The following is a 19,447-nucleotide window of genomic DNA, read 5'->3' on the forward strand; positions in this document are numbered from 1 at the left end:
TTATATTCTTTCTTTTTTTAATTAAGGTGAAATCCACATAAAATACAATTAACCATTTTAAAGTGAACAGTTCAGTGGCATGTATATTCTCTTTTGATCCTATTATATTTTTACATGCTCCAAATAAATTAATTTTCATCTTCCTTTTTAATCTTTTTATTGTTCAGTTTGGAAAAATGTGTTTATGAAATTTTGGTTTGATTCAGTTGCCTTAATTCTTCTGAATTTTAGCTCTCAAGTAACTAGCCATAAGCAGTTATTGCCTCTCTCCTTTTTTCGTCTATATCTTTTCCATCTGGGCACACATATACACATACCCCACCCATCAGCTTCCACTCCTTTCATTTATTTCAAGGTTGTGAAGCCTTTTGTGGTGAAGAATGTACTGTACCCTTAAAGTTTAATAAAATAAAAGCGTAAGTCTGCTTCTGAATCTTCTAGCATCACTGCCATAAGCATCCTTATTTATCTTCATTCTCCTTGGATACCCATCTTTCTAGAGCATCAGTTCTCAGCCCTGGCTGCACATTAGGATCCTGGCAGGGGACTGGGGGGTTGCTTCAAAAACCTCCAGTGCCCAAGATGCACCCCAGACCAATTAAATTCAGATTTCTGTGGGTCAGACCTAGGCATCAGTATTTTCTAGAGGTTTAACACAAGTGATTCCTGGTCTCCCGAGGAAAGAAAATGGGAGACCAGCTTTCCAAAAAGAATTGAAATAAGAGTGAAAGATTGGAGGCTGCCAGTGAAAGTGGACTCTAGGTTTTTGTTTGTCTCCTTATTTGTTTCCCTAGTTAATTTTATGTTTTACAATCTTATTTTCTAAACTGCCCTATTCTGGTGAGGTGTGTATATCATTGTGATACAGTGTACTGGTAAATAATTTGAGAATGCCTTCCCTTCTCTAAGGAGCTAAGACTTGTTTCTTTCTTTTTTCTTTTTTTTTTTAGCCCTTTGTATTTTGGCTCTTGTCATTTGATTCATTTTCTAGCTAAGTAAAAAGACCAAAAAACAACACAGCATAAGACTTCTGTAGCTATTTGTGACATATAGTGTGTCCTGGCTCAACCTAAGGCTTCTGTCCTTTTCAAAAGAAGTGACCTGGCTTTGAGATGCTGGCCAGTGCAGAGAGTTTGTTCCTAGGCCAGGTTCTGATGCTGCTGACCTTGAGAACCACCCCTACGTGTCCCTTACATTGTAATGTTCATCTGGGGGCCCCACAGCATTCTCAGCAGTGCTGGCGCCTGTCAGGTAGGCAGCTGGGAAGATAGGTGATTGTGTATCTTAAAGGTGCAGGAGGGGATTTCGTTTCTTTCTTTAGACCACTGCAGAAGAACTTTGTTAGTCAGCATTATGCCTGATTTAAGATTACTGCCTGTGTAATGATTTTAGCATTTTCCTCACCTCGGCTCCTTTTCAGCAGCTTGAACGATTTTCTTCCCTTCCCTCCCTATGTGGCAAACTGTTTTCAGCCGCCAGCTATGATTTACGACTTAGTTTGTGCACCAGCATTCCAGCTGTGAGCAGCTGTGTGCACATCTGGGAACCTCCTCCCTTTCTGCACCCCCCAAAAGAGGCTATGCTTTTGAGTCTGTATGTCCCCTGATTCATGCATGGAATTTCCTTCCCAGTGTGGGTTCTGGTATCTTTGGGGACCACCTGGATGCTGAATGTATCTCTCAGAAGAAAGCAAGGTGAATGTCAGATCAAAGAGATTTTATCATGAAAATCAGACAGATTTAGTTCACTTGGGCAGTCTTTCTAAATCTTTTTTTGCGTTGCCACTAGATAAGTGGCATTATCCTCCATAATGAGGTTTTTAAAATTACCTGGTTTGTATAAAATTTCACCATTTTGCTCTCACCAGTGCCGTCACACCTGAATCAGACCCTATGCACCTTATCTAGATTGCAGTTTGACCAAGTTTGGATAATCCCCTATGGAATTATCAGTTTGTTTTAAATCACTGTCCAGTTCTGCTCTCTAAAGCTAATGACCTGTCTCCATCAGGAGGGGATAGGCACAGATCAGGGCCTCTTCCCCAAGTGTGTGGGTATTACAGTATGTGAGCTCTGAAAGAAATTTGCTATTTTATGGTAGTGCCTTGAATCATTCTTATCTCTGTTCTTTCATAAATATATAGATGACTGTGTGAAAAGAAGTATTAAAAATATTGGTCAGTGTTAGGTGAACTAAAAGTCTAGAAAATAAAGATTGAGGGGTGGTATATTTGAAGTTTATAAAATGAAAAAGGATTTAGTTGAGGGGGGCTTGTTTATCATCTCAGAAGCAACAGTTTAGGGGTAGTCCATTTATCATATCAAGATTAGATTAGGGGATTAGAGAAGTTCCTAGGTGATGACTCCAGAATATTTTAAGGGATATTACACAGTTTTAGGGACCACTCCTAATCCTTTGAAGGAATACTTAAAGGACAACTGCATCTTCCTGCAAAAATATGTCTTAGCATCATTGTCACTGGCTGACCCAGTATTGTGTTTAAGTTCTAAGAACTTTATGAATTGGGTGACAAAAATGGTGTCCGGTGATATTAACTTAGGTTGTGCTTTGTTGAGCTGAGAAATGGGGAGGTTTTTTGCTCTTATCTCCAAGCTGTAACCTTTCTTCATCTTCTATTTATAGCAGAGCAATGATATCGCTCGGGGCTTTGAGAGAGGATTGGAACCAGAAAAGATCATTGGGGCGACAGATTCCTGTGGCGATTTAATGTTCCTAATGAAATGGTGAGAGAGATTGGGCCTCACTCTGCGACTGTGTTTCTTTACCAGTGGCTTGAATTCATATGGAAGATAGGGAGGGAAGACTGAGTATTCCCCAACTAAGAATTTTGATCATCAGTGATCTAAATTGTTAACTGATACCAACTGTCAGTATTAAATGGGAAGTATGATTCAGAATGGATTTAAGACATTGTAAAGCTTTGGTATTAAGCCAAATTATATTAGCCCACATACCAGAGAATGGTAGACTTGAGGTAGGAAGCATATATACGTGACCTAATCGTTTATTTACACAGTTCTGAATCATTTACCGTCACACCATGAGCCTGTGGCCATGGGATAGGAGTTGAGTGACGCTTTCTGCCATCTCTGAAGACCAAGACCACTGAATAATGTCTAAAAGAGAAAAATAATCTTAAAAAAAAGCATTAAGAATAACACTAGCCAAAGCACAAGTTATTTCATCCGGTAGAGGGAATGGCTCTTAAAGGAAAGTGTGGTTACTTCCCTTCAATTTGGTTTCTTAAAGATGAAGTGATTTATGGTGTGGCCCTCACTACTTCTCTGTTTCCAAGTGTTCTGGGCTTGTGATTTAAGTTTGGTCTCTAAATAGAGGGTTCATGCTACAGTGCCACAAAGGAAGCTAATTACATTAAAAGTTGTATAGTCAAGAGGTTTAATATTTTATCTGATCGAAATTTTGCTGGTAAATTACCCAAAAGTCTATATTTGAAGAATCACTATACTCTGTCTGAAGTAAGGAGCTGTATTGACTGCTTTTCCCACTCAGCCATATATGGGACTTATGACTTACATTCACATATTAACTAGCTTTTTCGACCACAGTCCAAATTTGGGTAGCCTCTCTGAGCTGTGTGTTTTCCCCCTCCTCTTCTCATCCATAATGCTCACCTCTATGAATTCAACATCTCTGTTTTCTAGAGAAGGAGTTAGTCGTCTTTGCTCACATCTCAGTGGAATTTTAATTTAAAATATTTTTTTTCTTGTTTTGGAATCCTGGTTAGTTAAGGAACTTGCTAGATTTTTTTGTTATACCGGATAGTAGAGCATGTGTAACTTGCGTACTTGAAATTTGCAACTAATTCCTACATTTCATTTTAGTGACTAGATTTTACATTCTTTGATGACTTAAATTTCTGTTTTCTTATTGTTCAATCCACAGTTCTGACCAAAAGGATGAGTGTTTAAAAAGGCCACAAGATGAGGAGGGTTAGGACCTTTTCATGATCCAGATGATCCAGAAACTGGATTGAGCAATTTATGCATAATCAGTAGGGCTGAATGTAGGTTTGATTGTGTGTGCACTCACATGCTCATACAGACAAATAAAAATTATGGGAGCAGAATTCATATAGTAGTTTAATTTTCAGCCTTTTGATTAAGCCTGCTGTTTTCGATCTATTCTAGCTGCAGACTTCTGTTTCTTTCTGATGTAGTGGTTAAATGATATTTACTAACAATTTGATTCATTTACTTAAATTTCTCCTTGAAAGTGTGGAACTGTTAGGATCCTTTTCCCTTTGAAATCAAGATGGAGAGGAAATCAAGTCAGCTAAATCATAATTTAATAACATAAATCTATGTTTGGACAGACTCTTGCTCTTCCTCTCGTTCTAAGTCTCATATTCTTTCTCTCCAGGAAAGACACAGATGAAGCAGACCTGGTTCTTGCAAAAGAAGCTAATGTTAAATGTCCACAAATTGTGATAGCATTTTATGAAGAGAGACTGACGTGGCATGCATATCCTGAGGATGCGGAAAACAAAGAGAAAGAAACAGCAAAGAGCTAAAGGAGGGGGTGGTCTCTGCCATTTCTCTTTGTACATAATACATTCACCTCCCTGCCTCCTCTCCCTCTACCCACCCCCTTCTATCCTAAACACATCCATAAAAAATGTGCTTATCACTGTGCTCCACAGGAGAGATGTTGGTATTGGTTCTCTTGTAACATAACTGATGGTCTGATTCATGATAAGTGTCTCTCTGTGAAGACCAGGCATTTACGTACTGTGTGTAATTCTCACCAGTTTTTCCTTTGCCCTGCTCTCTTCCTTCTGCTCCCCTGTGACCTCAAGATGAGTCTTAACTTTTTAATCACCTTAGAATCTTGATCTTTTCAGGGTCGGTCGCTTTTTAGTGGGGGATTTTGCTATAATGATGATGAATTTTGGTTTCTTTCTTTGGCTCTTAGAACATGTTGATGACCAGCTAGGCTTTGTTTTGAGATGTTGGGTTGGAAAAGATGTTGCCCATCTTTTTAAAAAGCCAATAGCAACTGCCTACCTGTTGGGGCTTTCCCAACCTCATTCAGCTCTACCCAGGAGAATACAGGGTTCCTCGTGTGGTCTTCTGGGCCACCCTCTGTTGTTCATCCTCACCCATCCTCCCAGAATAGCTCCATCCTTTGGAGGGCTTGAAATTTTACATTCATGTTTGTCAAGGCACTCCTTTTAGCGCCAGGACTTTTGGCCTTGTTTCTTAGCAATCCCTGATTCTGCTTCTGCAAGTTGGTGTAGTCTGTCATAAAATGACAAGATTATTGACTGTGGAGGTTTGTAGCTATTAGTACATGAGGATGATGGGGTAGGATACAATTGTCTTTATTATCACATATGGCATATATGTATTATTTCCTTCCATCCCTCCCATTTGGATTATCTATTTATGTAGGTGTGAGTGACTGCCTGGTGCTTGCTTGTGCCAAGGTGCTAGGCACCCTCCAGCCCTGCCAACTTTTGTGGCCTCCCAAAGCATTCCTGTTACCAAAGAGGCTTCAAACCTGACCCTCACTTCTCAGTGGACCCAAGTTTCCCTCCATGCCATTATTTTCAGTAGGGAATTCTTAGAGGGGAGCCATTGGCCACAGTATCAATTTTAAATATTCATAGTGTTTATAATCATAAATTTCCTGCTTTGATGACTCCTGGATTTGCCACCAAGAGTCCCCAAAGTATTAATGCTCTTCCCTTTCTCCGCCCTCAAACTCTTAGTTGTTTTTTTTTTTTTTTTAATGCATTTCCATGGAAGACTATCAACCTCAGAGAGTGACAGGCCCCGGCAGTAGCATGTTGACACGACCTCTCCCTACTCAGCAAAATACTTCCCTTTTGGCTTCTTCCTGCTTTACCATTATATTGAGAGATTATTTTTCTGATTATATCCTCTGCCTCTGTTCCCCAAGAAACACCCTACTTCTCATTACCCTTTTTTTCTTGTAGTTGAAGGGGGCTAGAGAATCAAGACTAAAAGTAAAGAAATAGCAGGGTTTTGAGCATCCTTGTCCCAGCCCAAAGCTGAGGAGATAAGAATAAATGCTTGAAATAGCCTTAACTCTAGAGTTCACCAGCTATTGAGGTTTTTGTGGTTGCTTTTGAGTTTTAAAACAGATAGCTGTCTGGCCAGGAGCATTCAACCATTTCTAGATTATTCAGAGTAACGAGGGGAGTGCAGAGATTGCTCCAGTCCACAGATGAGCCAAATAACATGCAAATCATACACCCATTCATAGCATTTGTTAACATTGCTTCCCCTGCCCAGCTGCTGATTGAATTCTGTGTGGTTGTATAAATTATGTCAAAAATTATACTGCACGGTTGAGAAGACAGCTGTTGCTGCAGTGACATGACAGACTGGAACAATGAAGCTTTTGGTTTCAGCCATCCAGGAAAATCCTTCTGAATGGCAGTGTGATTGGGGGAGAACTCATAACCCATACCTCAAGTGGGTAGGGGTTTTATCTCCATCTCCCTTAACTCTCTGAAGGAATAAAAGGCCTAGATAAAGTGCTGGATAGTTGACAGTTGTTAGTACTTAATCTGATGGGCATCTGAAAGAAAGGATAGTCAGAAAAGAGATTTTTCATACAAGTAACTAAGGATATCAATTAGGGTATACTAGAATAGGACAGAAGTAGGCCAGAGCCACTGAGGAGGTGATCTGGGTCTCTGAGTTTGCAGGTGGAGAAAATGACAGCTTATCCATGTAGCCAGAGTGGGTCTCCCAGGAGCAGTGGGGATGTAAGCAAAGTACAGTGACCATAGTTTTAGAGCCCAGATCTAGCCTGTGGACAAAGAACACGACCAAATTATTTGGTACCAAGACTGGTCTTGAGAAACGTGGGACACATGGTTGCCAGGGTTATAGGTAATACGTAAGGCATTCATCAAAATCTGATTTATTTTAACCAAAAAACCCCAGTATCATCTACTCATCACCTCTTCAGTACTTCAGTCTCCGCTCCATTCGTCTTTTTCTGTCCACAGTTTACTGAATCATGGTCTTGTACTGAGTGCTGCCCAAACAACCTGTTCTCTCCCTGCCTACCCACTGCTACTTCTATAGGAACGGAGGAAGCCAGAGGCCAATACTGATCTTAGCCCTCAGCAGAAAGGAGATGGGTGCCTGCCTGTTCCTCTGGCATTTGTTAGTGCTGAGTAGCTGTCCAGGCCTTTGGAGGATTGCAGCCTCAAAGAGAAACCTGCTTTCATGGGGCTTTCTCCTCTCAGAAGAGTTAGTGGCCCTGGGCTAAGCACTCTTAAACATCTAGGTCTCAGGTGCTCAAAGTATATTTTTCCTATGTTAGGTCCTCTTTCAAAACATCTTTCTAATGCTGAATTTTTTCTTGAAATCAGCATTCAAGGATTTCTCTTTCCAGAGAATGTAGCAGAGCTTTGACCAGCAGAGTCTATCAAGGTCAGCATAGCTGCTTTCCTGAGCCCTGGGCGGGGCAGATCCCCTCACATTAAGATCAGCTGTTAGAGAACGTCAACCCTGATGGTAGCGCCCATTTTTAACCTGGAGAGAGCCATATCATTTTTCCCCCTGCAGTCCAGTTTTCATCTGCTCAAGGGAGCATTTGGACCTGTGGTGTTCCTTAATGCTGGAAAGTCTATGGTCCTTGGCTGGCCCCCAGCCGTATATCCATACTACTTTTTTTTGTTGAAGAAAAGTTGGTCTTGTTCGTGTAGTTCCTGCAGTTTTAGATTCTTCTTAACTCTTCCTATTTGTGCTGTAGCCTCCCTGCAATCCAATTTCCTTATCTTTAGGCCAAATCCTTTGGCCTCAGGGAAGGTGCCTGTGATTTTCATCTTGTGGTTTTGTCTGATCTGTGTGTAGCCCAGCTTACCTAAGGTACTGTAGGGGATCAGAGGGATCTGTGTTTGGGCTGGGGAGTGATTGTTTTTGCCTTTAGGGTTCAAATTTGAGGGCCTAAAATAAGTTTGCAGTGACCTGAGAACTTCAGGAAGGGTAATATCATTAGATTTGAAATGTGGAAATGGTTTCTCACAAATTAGGTCAAAGGAAAAGCTCATTTTGCACCCATGACTCCATCCTTTTGGTTTAGGTTTTTAGAGTGTTGAGATCTGTACCTTTGTAATTAGACCACCAACCAAGCATACCTGTGTCAGGGCAGAGAGAGGAAAGGTCTGGACCCAGTGTATTTCAGTTTCATTTTGGCTTTACCACTAATCATAAAAGTTATGTTTTCAAAAATAGAGATGTTACCAGCCTTGCCCCCAAGAGCACATGCTCGGTATTGCCCGCCCCCCAATTAATCGTGGTGGATTTCTATTGAGCCATCCACATTCCAGCCACCTTAGTGTACATCAACATGCATTTCATTTAACGGCCATTTTTTGGCTCTGGGGATACCAAGTTCAAAAAGATGCAGTCCCTGACCTCAAAGAATTTTCATACAGGTGTGGGATGAACTATTTAATACTTCATTGTAATAAATGCTACAAGTGGGCACACATTTTATATTTGAGGGCAGAGACAACTGACTGGTTGGTATAGTTTGTGGCCCTAAAGTAGGAGGGTGACAACTGGTTCGTGTGTAGAAAAGACATGACCTTGGGTGAATTGAACTAACTGGCCATAGATGGACCACAACAACGGTTGTTTTATTCCAGAAAATAAAGATAACAGGTTTGGTTAGAAATGCTACTACAAGAGAAAGGTGAGTGGAGGTTGAGAGCCCTGGCTTCAGTCCCTATTCGAGGCTCTTTGCCAGAGTATTTAAAGGTAGTTAATCCTTGCTTGCGGAAAGTATTACCTATGTTGCAGATCCAGTTACGTGTTGTTACTTTATTGTGGGTTCTGTAAAATGTATTCCTTATGGATATTTTATCAGTGTTGCTCACACCTTTTTCAGTTTCTCATTCCTTCTGAAGGAATTAACATGAGGCTGGCTTGAAGCCTAAAACAGGGACATACTTTCCAATGACAGAAGATTTGCTAAGAAAAAAAAAAAAAAAGGCTTGGGGCACATCTGGTAACACCTGGGCATCTATTCTGGGCAGTGTAGTTTTATTTAACACCTCAAGATGGTGATTTCTAAGCAGAGACTTGTGTCAATTATGTTGAAACCTCTCCCAGAAACACACATGACCCAGAGTTTCGGATTTAATCAGTCTAGGGAGGTCCAGGGTGAGGCCTAGCCCTGTGAAGAAACAGTCTGACCTTAAGAAATGTCCTAGTTCTGACCATGTGACCACAGGAAAAATGCTACTTTTCTCTGCCTGCATAATTGAGAGTTGGATAATTGAAAGTTGACTAAAGTGTGAAGGTTCTTTGGATAGCTTCATAAAAATTCTAGTTTCTTTTTGCTTGCGCTGGATTTCTTGGATTTTAAACTACCTCATCTCATCTTTTTAGAGTTACTTCAGCTTGTCGTTGCCACTTTAACATCATGCTTGACTGTGGTGGTTTTCTAAGATGGAACGTTTCCTATTCGTTGAGAGCGTGTTTTCTTGCCTTTTATCCGGATTCTCTCATTTCACCTAACATCATCTCATTTTGCTCCCCTGTCAGAAATATTTTAAGATAGTTTAAAATCTTGGTTCATGGGAAGAAAGTGACCCTCCAATGCTATATTTGTCTCTGAGGTCAGTGAGAGAAGGAGTTAAAACAAGGTGGTGGGGGAAGGGACAGAACCTGCACTGGAGGCAGCCGACGGGACGAGCCATTAATTAAAACAATTTCAAAGTCAACTGATTGTGATCATTAATGTCACAGTAGATCAAAACCTAATTATCACTGCCTAGGTAAGAGCCATCAGTATTAATCAGAAAATCTAATAGGAAACTATTATCAAGAAATTAGGCCAAATTGAATGCAATGAACTTCTCGCCATTCTCTCTCCTCTCCTTTTGTTCTTTTTTCTTTTTTTTAATTTGGCGATGTCCCCTGGCATTGGCAGGCGTGACCCTCACAGTTGACCCAGGCCCCAGTGGCCAGTTTGTCATGCTTTTTGAGAAATTCCAACACAGACTGAACCTGAACTGTCACTGCTGCTTTAATCAGTCTTGAACTTTCTCATCACCTGGTCTTACCCAATGTGATCAGCCATCAATGAAAAAAGGTTTATATTTAGGTCTTGGAACGGTTGGTCCTTCTTGGAACTAGAGCATCCCTGGTGAACATTATACTGTATGTATTGATAAATCATTCTTCGAGCTTCTGAGGTACGTAGGGTCCTGTTGCTCTGGCTACTGCAAGTAGGTATGGAGGAAAGGAGGGGCTTCCTGCCTGGAGATCCTTCCAGAACACCTTAGAAGATAGAGTTTCATCATGTTATGGCCCTTTTAAGGCTCGAGTCACTGTTTTGCAGTTTCCAGGAGCTTTAGGATTTGATTCTAAACCAGGACTGGCTGTGGTTTTAGTTTTTTTCCCCTTAGTTTTAGGGTAAGGGTCATAGTGATTTCTACCAGAATCCAGTGTAAATCCAAAGGAGCGGGGAACATGTTTTTTCTTTTGCCTTTCTTTTGTTAAAGATTTATGCCTCTGGCAGGAGGTAAGAATATTACAAGTGTCTTCTGACTAGTTATAGAGATCACTTTATACCCTCTCCCTGAATGGAAAAGTAAGTGTCACCATCTATATCCTTAACTGTTTTTGAAGATACTGCAACTCCTGAGGTCGAGCTGAGGCAGAAAGATTGGAAAGACGCTGGCCCTGCGTGTTGTGGGGAGGGACGAGTAGCAGCAGGGCGTGTCGGGTGGTGCTAGGGTTCCTAGCTGAGCCTGTAGAGAATGGCTGCTGCCACCGCAGTGGCTGGCCTTTCCCCACCAACCTTGGAGCTCAGAGCACTACCCAGACCACCACTGAGGAAGTTGTTCTTAGCTTTCTGCTTGAGTGTGGTCTTGCTTCACTCTGAATTTTAGGAATTTGGGTTACTCAGTATAGAACTTTGAGAAACCGGTGTGACTTAGTCCTTCACCTCTTAGGGTAAAGTGAGTATTTGTTTACAAAAGGATTCATGCCCTTAATGTTTAAACTGTAATTTTATTTTCAAGACACCCATTAACACATGACTTTCAGAAGCAGCTTGTTTCTACTCCAAGGTTCCTTGCCTTGTGCTAGATAAATAATGGGCCATCAGTTAATACTTGTGGGTTGATAGAGTTCATCTGGTTTGCAGGGTGAGGTGTGCTACCCGCTTCCTTTTGCTCCCAAGTGCAGTCTAAGATGTAAAATGCTCCGGGGATGGACAAGAATTGAGTGGATGCTGACTATGGTGCCAACCTCCTCAACTGATTCATAATGGCTGACCTTGGGCAAGTCACTCCTTTCAATGCCTCAGTTCCCCATCTGTCAAATGGGGATAATAATACTGACCTACCTCACAGGGGTGTTGTGAGGCATTGTAAATCAAAGTTGATAGAATACTTTAGGGTCCTCGATGGAGGATGCCCTGAGCTGAGGTCTAAGCCTGCCATAGGCTTTTGTCCTCACTGAGCTGTCCCAAGGTTGGAACTACTTAGTGACCTTGGCAAATTCTCTGCCCCCCACCCCTCATCAAAGCTGCTAGTTCAGATGTTGACAGTGTTTCCATGAATGTTGAAGTCTTAATAGTCCAGACTTAATTTAGGATGTTACGGGGGAAAGTGCTTAGTATATTTTATGTCTTGCATCCACAAAGAGAGGCCGTTTGAGACCCAAGAACATTGGATTAGGGAATCAGGGATGCTGCTGCTGGTTGGGGATTAAGGTCCCATACCCCATGGGCTTGGAACAGACTTGGGTTGTCTTGGGAGCAGGGCACACACAGTGGGTTTGGTTTATATCTTGGCTTTGCTGCTCCCTGAACTGATCCCAGGACGGCTGGCTCACTTCACCCCTTCGTGGTATCTGTACCCGAGCCTTTGCCTCCCCATAGGAACCAGCTGGTTCAATAAGCATAACCACTTCCTCCATCCCCCACCAAAAAAGAGCCACATCTTGGAAAATTTTTTTTCTAGAGATAAGCTTAACACTCAGAATTGGGCAGTGATGCTCCTGAAAGCTTCATCCAGTTCACTGTATTCAGCATCTGTCATCTCTTTCTCGGTGTCCACTGTCTGAACCGGACCTTGACCTTTCTTCCCTCTGGTTTGGGAAAGCTTTGGACACTTTGTATTTGCCCAGGTGTGGGCCCAAGAGCCTTGCTCTCTGTCTCAGTTCAGGGGCTCAGCTGGCTCCTCTTCCCAACAGGGCTCTTTCTCCTTTCCCTCTCCTTGGCCCTAGATGTGTAACCCCTGAAAAAGCACAAGGTCCTGGCCCCTTGCCGCGGTCACGTCCTGGTTCTCAGTGTTGAGTGGACTCTGCTCCTCTGTTCACGGCACTGGCGACACCAGGCGGTTCTGTGGAGTCCTGGAGGATGGAGGGAGCACGGTCTGCCATCCTGCCAAGTAGCCAGGAGTTGATTTGCCCACGGCCACAGGCCTTCTCACCCCTTCCCACAGGATGGGATCTGAGAGACTCCAGAGGCTGGGTTTCTTTCAGCACTCGGTACCATCCTGAGTAGCAAAACAAATCACACTTTGTAGCCAGATTTCTGAATGGAAAAATGGGAAATTGAATTCTCTATGGACCTTTTTGGTTTGTGGGGGAGTTTTGGTTGTGTTTCTTGGTTTTATTTCAGCCAAACATGTCTGCTTTTGATTTTTTTTTTTAGGATAAGTGATATATATATATATATATATATATATATATATGTTCGCCTTTTAAATGTAAATGTTTAAAAGTAGGCAATTTATGTGTTTCCACAACTGACATCTGATGCAGACCTCATTCTCTCCCCCTCTTCCACTCCTCTTTTCCCTCTTTTCATACTCTTGTATTGGTTCTAATAAATGGTTGCTTTTCAAATACGGATCCTGAGTGGTGGTTTCCAAAATCTGGGTCTTACACTCTTTCGTTAATTTGGGCCCCAAATGTCATCCAGCGGCTGCGCATGCGTTTGTGAAAGAGCTGAGAGACTTGGAGAACAAGGGCTTTTTTCTAAGGATTGTCAGTCTCTGACTTTGTGCAGATAGCCACAGGGTGGCGCAAGCCTGAGGGAATAAGAGAACGTGTATCCTGTTCCCTGCTCCTTCCCTTAACCCCTTCAGACTGCATGCCTTCCTGGTCTTGGAGCTGGTGTCTCCTCGAAATGGCTCAGAGAATAAACATTAACCGTTAGGAACCCAGGGGACCCCCTAGAAAAGTCAGCCCCTGGTTATTAGAATTTGTGGAAAACCACATGGACAAACAATCGGAATCAGGTTTGAAAATCCCAATACACGTGAATTATATTTATGAGCTGTTATGCTTTTGATTTTGATTTTGATTTCACAAATACCAAAGAAACTGAGGATCTAATGACTGTGGGTCATGGTGGGGGCAGTTGGAGGTTGGATTAGGAAGGAAAAAGTGTGTGGATAATCAAGCATTTATTGAGTGATACAAGCCTGATGCCGTTCTGAATCTAATGGATACGTGGGCAAAAACTCACAGAGGAGTGAGAAGTGAAGACGGAGGGATCCCAGAACCCAGACATCCTCCCGGGAGGCGCCTCCGCTCGCTTTCCACCATCTCTTATCTGCAATTCTCCCTCTTGTTTTCCCTTCTTGCTGCTGAGTTATAGGGTCTCCCCAGCCTAATCTCGTAAAGTCTTATGAAGACATCTGTAGGTTGGCTAGTTTAATGGTCCATGACCCCATAAACATGGGACAGGAGAGCCATTTGGTCCACTTCAGAGCCAGACCTTTCTGGACATTATTTATTTTCTAACTCTGAAGCCTGGGACTGCTCACCCCCTTCTCTTTCCATCTTTTTCTAGTTCTCTCACCATTTTGCCACTTTGCCCTGGGCTCATCAGAAAGCACGACTCGGGGGTTTTGACACCCACTCCCACTCCTAAGCAACTGTGTCTTTGTTGTTTCCCTCTGGCGTGTCGGGGGGTATGCCTGCCTGGCCGCCACTCAGATGAGCTCCGCACTGCTCCTCGTCTCCCGGGAACCCTGCCTCTGGGTGCTGGGCCAGGCCCCCGCCGGCCAGTTGTGCCTTCCCTCTTGTCTCCGCCAAAGGGCCGCAGAGCTCATGGAAGTCCAGGCAGGCCCGACAGCCTGGGGAAAAATGGAGGGCTGCAGTGTGGGAGTCTGCGCTTAGTTGGATGGCCGAACGCATGGCTTGAAATCGCCCTGCTAGGAGGAAGCAGCCCCCCAGGCAGCCTCCGCCCTTTGGAAGGAAGTGTGAGCTGGGGGCTGAGAGCCCCACTGTTGAGAGCGGCTACACAGAGCCTGTGGATATGCTGAGCTGATCCCCGAGCCTGGGGTTGGGGTGTGACCTGCGGGGTGGATGGGGGACAAACAAAGCAAAGCTGGGCCAACTGGTGTGCGAGCGTGCCACACGGGTACAGTGCCCTCTGTTACTCCAGCAGAGCTGGGGTGGGGGTAAAGGATGAGTGAGAACCCTCATGGACTCCCCTGCTTAAAGTCGTGGACACGGTGAAGACACGTAAATGGAAGGGTCTGGTTCTCAGCTCCGTGGCTCCTCAGCCTTTGTTTTATCCTCCCCTTGCTCTCCTGCTTCCCCCACCGCCTCTGCAGCTGTCACATCTTGCTTTCCAGGTGCCAGCTCCCTCCTCTCTCAGCTCCTATCTTTATTTGTGCGTCTGTATTTTTTTTTACGGTTCCTCCCCTTTGTCTACTCCATCGTGTGTGTTTTTCTCTTTCTTTGTCTTTTTTTTCTTCTCATTTCTGGTCTCCACACCCCATGTTCTCTCCACCCCCTTCAAAGTCCATAAGCAGCCTCAATTTGGACATTTAATTTCAGCCCCATCAAATTATTATCTTTCTTGCAACAACCTGGGACTCTTTACGAGCTCTTTCTACTCCACACCGCCTCTGGAAACAGGTGCATCTCTTTCTCAGTATAATGTGATGCCCCCTCCCAGACTGGGGGAGGTGAGGCCGGCTCAGCGGCCTCCTGCCCCTTCTCAGCAGAGCCTTGTGCGATCATTTGGTTATGAGCCAAGGAGAGAGAAAGAGCTGCCGAGAATTGAGCTTGCTGGTAAATATGGGGGCTGCTGAGATGAAAAGGTTTGGGGTTATTATTGCGCCCTTTCCTCTCCCTCCCCCTTTCTGCTGCTGCTGTCTTCTGGGGAAGGAAGCTGATGGGGAGCCGAGGTATTGACCACAGCTGCTGCAGCTTATGAAATTCTGCTTCTACATCTGCAGCAAGGGCGGGAGTGGGGGCAGGTGAGCTCTGCAGGGAAGGGGAGGAGGGCAGGGGCGCTAAACCCCTTGCCTGTGCTGTGTGGGAACGGCATGGACCCTTCCTTCCTGCTACTTCCAATACCATGCAGCACCTCTCTATGCAGCCTGTTTCCGCCGTAACTTATCACCCCTGCTGTAACCCTCTGCTGCTTTCTGTTTCAGCTCTTCCGGGCAAAAGCCTGGAGAGCCAGCTCTGAGAGACCTGAGCCTGACTGTGCTCCTTTGTCCTCTGTCACACACCCCCTTTCTCTAGTTCCTGCCTTACCACTCCAGTCCTGTCTGCAGGAAAAGCTGGGTGGTAGAGGGGATGGAGCTGCTGCTTTGAGCCCTGGGAGAGAGCAGGGCTCGGGCTACCTGTTCCTCAAAGGGGATGGGGAGGGTGCAGGCACGTGGGCTCCTAGACCAGGACACAGGATGCTCTCTCTTTCCACGTGTTCTCTACCCTTCTCTCCTCTCCCCAACTACCTGCCTCTCTGACTTTTCCTCCTGTTCATCCTTTCTCTGTTCCTGTTTTTCCCTTTTTTTTATCATCATTTCAGTTCCTTTTCCCTTTTTTCTGTTTTTTACTTCCATGTTACTAAGAGTAGAAGTAAGTAAGGGGGCTTGAGGAAAGGGGTTGAGAGGGAAAGGAAAGTACACAGGTTTTTTTTTTTCACTTCCCCTTTGGAGGTGTGGGGATGAGGAATATCGCCCATTTTTCTCTTCCTGGGGATTGAAGCATCTCTCCACCCTCAGCCCTTCTGATTTTCTCAGCAATGATGTCTAAAACAGGGATTCCTAACCTTGAAAAACAGTTTCTATTTTTATTTGTTTCTTTATGATTTTGTAGATGAGAGAAAACCTTGCCATCCCTACAAAGTCAGTTCACTGTGTGATATTTTTCCGTTAGAATGTTTAAGATGATCACTTTTGAGAATTTCATAACCCTCCTTGAGATGATTGGAGTCTGGGGTGTTGTAACAAGGCAGGAAATCACTGATTTTTAGTGTCCAGCTAAGCCAATTGGATCCTTATTTCTGTGTGAATTTGTTGCAGCCTTTCAGCATGGGAGTAAAAACTTTCTTCTTGGGGGACTCCCGTTGCCCCATTCCTCAGCCTAGGGGATCATGGGGCAGGTCAAACCCAGATTGGTTCCCTGATTCCCTTCCTTACCCTAAAAGGCCAGCCGAGTCTGCCTGTAGAGGGAGGTAAGGAACAGTGATCTGACCTCTCATCCCCTCCCTTTACTTCACCCCACGCTTCTTTCAGTCATTGAGAATTTGAGGGTTTGGATCAGAGAAGAAGGTTTCTGGTTTGGATTAAGGAGCTGGGCTAGGAGGCATGGTTGGGGGTGAAGTTGCAAGCTTGGATGGAGGAGGTGGGAGAGAGAGAGAGGGAGGGGGGGAGAGAAGCGGGTATAAGGCTGTCCTCGTGAAAAACTGGGAGACTGGAATGAAATGAGGAAAGATGGGAGATGAGAGGCTTGGAAAAACATGATGTGCAGGGGGCGCATGTGCCATGTGCCAGAACAGATGCGAGGAATGTGGATGCTCACAGAGGGGCCTGCAAGGCCCTCCGAAGCTGCATCTCCTGTGTCCAGCCATAATGTCTTCTTCACTCTGACGCAGCTGGCTGGAACTTCACTTCTGAAGAGCTCTGGGCAGTGAATCAAAGTAGTGTTTACCCTCATGTGTTCTGAGTCAGAATAGTCTTTGCTCTAGACTGGATGACCACCCTGAAAATCTAAGAAATGTTTTCAGTTACTTCAGAAGGCCCTTCTGCACCTTGAATGACTTCTGTTTCCACACTGGCATGGGAGGTGGAGTAACTGCAATCCTGATATTTCTCCCTTCAATCCCCCATCCTGCTTCAGGCGGTCCCAGGAAGGGTCTGAGAGGAGAGTGCGCTGGTGGGGGCGGGGGGTGGGTTGGCCATACAGGGGCCCCATTGGCTGCAGATAGGGGTGCACTAATGTTCATTAGAGATTCAGAACTGAATAGCTATTGCTATCATCTCCAAAGAAGGGATGGGGCAAACAGCTCCAATTTTGCCCCCAAGGAAATGGCAGTGTATGAGAGTTGCAGGGATGTGTTAATTTGAGTATAACTCTCTGAATATATGTTTTTGCTCATCTGAAGTTGTTAAATTCCATGGCGTCCAACTTCAGTCACTCTAACTGTGGGGAAGCAATGGCCTAGGTAATTCCAGGCAGGAGATAACCCCCAAACCATTTATGAATATGATTGAAATGTGCTTTGGACTGTGCTAGGGACGGGCTTTAGAAGGTGCCTTGTGGGCCAAGAGGAGGAAGTCATTAATCACGGCAAAGGAGAGCTGCTCTTAGCTCTGCACCAGGACAGCCATACAGATCAGAGGCAGAAAATGGCAGGCACTGAGTCTGTTCAGGTGGAAAGGCAAGGAGGCCACAAAGGGCCTCAGGGGCAGCACGCTAGTGCAAGGCTAGTAAGCATGTGGGAAGGTCAAGGGCACAGAGAGTGGCAGGATTAAGTGTGGACTGAGAGAGGTTAGGAAGCAATAGAAGCTCACAACTGACCTTGCTCTGGAGCCAAAGCACCAGCCTAGGAACAGCCCGGGCACTGGAAAAAAATCATTAGGTGAGAGTTCTATCAGGCTTTGTCTTTCACAGGCATTGTGATATTGGTTAAGCTAATTTTCCCTTCTGGGTGTCAGTTTCCTGAGAAGAGTCAGCTGAAATGTTGAATAATTATTTCATTTTTCACAAAATAGTTTATCTTTTCTTATAATCATAACAGAAAGTTGATAAAAGAAAAAAGTGGAAAAAGCATAATCCTATCACATTAATACAATACATATTTCTATGTTTGTGCACTTGATCAGATTTTTGTCCATAGGAGACAAATTCCTATTTTTACATTGTGTACTATTTTGTATGTTTTCACTTATCATAAAATAGTTCCATAGCACTATGTATTCTTTCTTTTTCTTTTTTGTTTTTGGTAGCCCAGGTGGGATGCAAATAGCACTATGTATTCTTTTTTTTTTTTTTTTAACCCCACATTTGTTTATTTATTTATTTTTGGCTGTGGTGGGTCTTTGTTTCTGTGCGAGGGCTTTCTCTAGTTGTGGCAAGCGGGGGCCACTCTCTTCATCGCGGTGCGCGGGCCTCTCACTGTCGCGGCCTCTCTTGTTGCGGAGCACAGGCTCCAGACGCACAGGCTCAGTAATTGTGGCTCACGGGCCTAGTTGCTCCGCGGCATGTGGGATCTTCCCAGACCAGGGCTCGAACCCGTGTCCCCTGCATTAGCAGGCAGATTCTCAACCACTGCGCCACCAGGGAAGCCCCTTTTTTTTTTTTTTTTTTTTTTTGCGGTTCGCGGGACTCTCACTGTTGTGGCCTCTCCCGTTGCGGAGCACAGGCTCCGGACGCGCAGGCTCAGCGGCCATGGCTCACGGGCCCAGCTGCTCCACGGTATGTGGGATCTTCCTGGACCGGGGCACGCACCCGTGTCCCCTGCGTCGGCAGGCAGACTCTCAACCACTGCGCCACCAGGGAAGCCCAGCACTATATATTCTTAACAATTATCGTTTAAAATTATTATGAGAGGGCTTCTCTGGTGGCGCAGTGGTTGAGAATCTGCCTGCTAATGCAGGGGACACGGGTTCGAGCCCTGGTCTGGGAGGATCCCACATACCACAGAGCAACTAGGCCCATGAGCCACAACTACTGAGCCTGCGCGTCTGGAACCTGTGCTCCGCAATGGTGAGAGGCCCGCGCACCGTGATGAAGACTGGCCCCCGCTTGCCACAACTAGAGAAAGCCCTCGCACAGAAACGAAGACCCAACACAGCAAAAATAAATAAATAAATAAATAAATAAATAAATAAACTCCTACCCCCAACATCTTCAAAAAAAGAAAAGAAAAATAAAAAATAAAATTATTATGAGAGAAACTAAGCCCATGCGCCACAACTTCTGAGCCTGTGAGCACAACTACTGAAGCCCACATGCCACAACTACTGAATCCCGCGTGCCTAGAGTCCATGCTCTGCAACAAGAGAAACCACCGCAATGAGAAGTCCGCGCACCACAACAAAGAGCAGCCCCCACTCGCTGCAACTAGGGAAAGCCCGCATGCAGCAACGAAGACACAACTCAGCCAAGAATGAATGAATGAATAAATAATAAATAAATAAATGAAAGTA

The 19,447-nt window shown here is 44.4% G+C and overlaps 1 protein-coding gene across 6 annotated transcripts in view; it reads left to right on the plus strand.

The window, feature by feature from the left end:
* The window catches only part of CBX5 (chromobox 5), a 35,919-nt gene extending 23,026 nt beyond the window's left edge, over positions 1-12,893 (plus strand). For all 6 annotated transcript variants that reach the window (XM_060111684.1, XM_060111682.1, XM_060111680.1 and 3 more), the window contains 2 exons: positions 2,644-2,744; positions 4,402-12,893. In XM_060111684.1, the coding sequence (XP_059967667.1) occupies positions 2,644-2,744; positions 4,402-4,552 (252 nt within the window). In that variant the 3' untranslated portion in view covers positions 4,553-12,893. The remainder of the gene's footprint in view (positions 1-2,643; positions 2,745-4,401) is intronic.
* Positions 12,894-19,447: the final 6,554 nt, after the last annotated feature.

The sequence above is a fragment of the Mesoplodon densirostris genome, chromosome 11 (assembly GCF_025265405.1).
Source record: "Mesoplodon densirostris isolate mMesDen1 chromosome 11, mMesDen1 primary haplotype, whole genome shotgun sequence".
Lineage (NCBI taxonomy): Eukaryota > Metazoa > Chordata > Mammalia > Artiodactyla > Ziphiidae > Mesoplodon > Mesoplodon densirostris.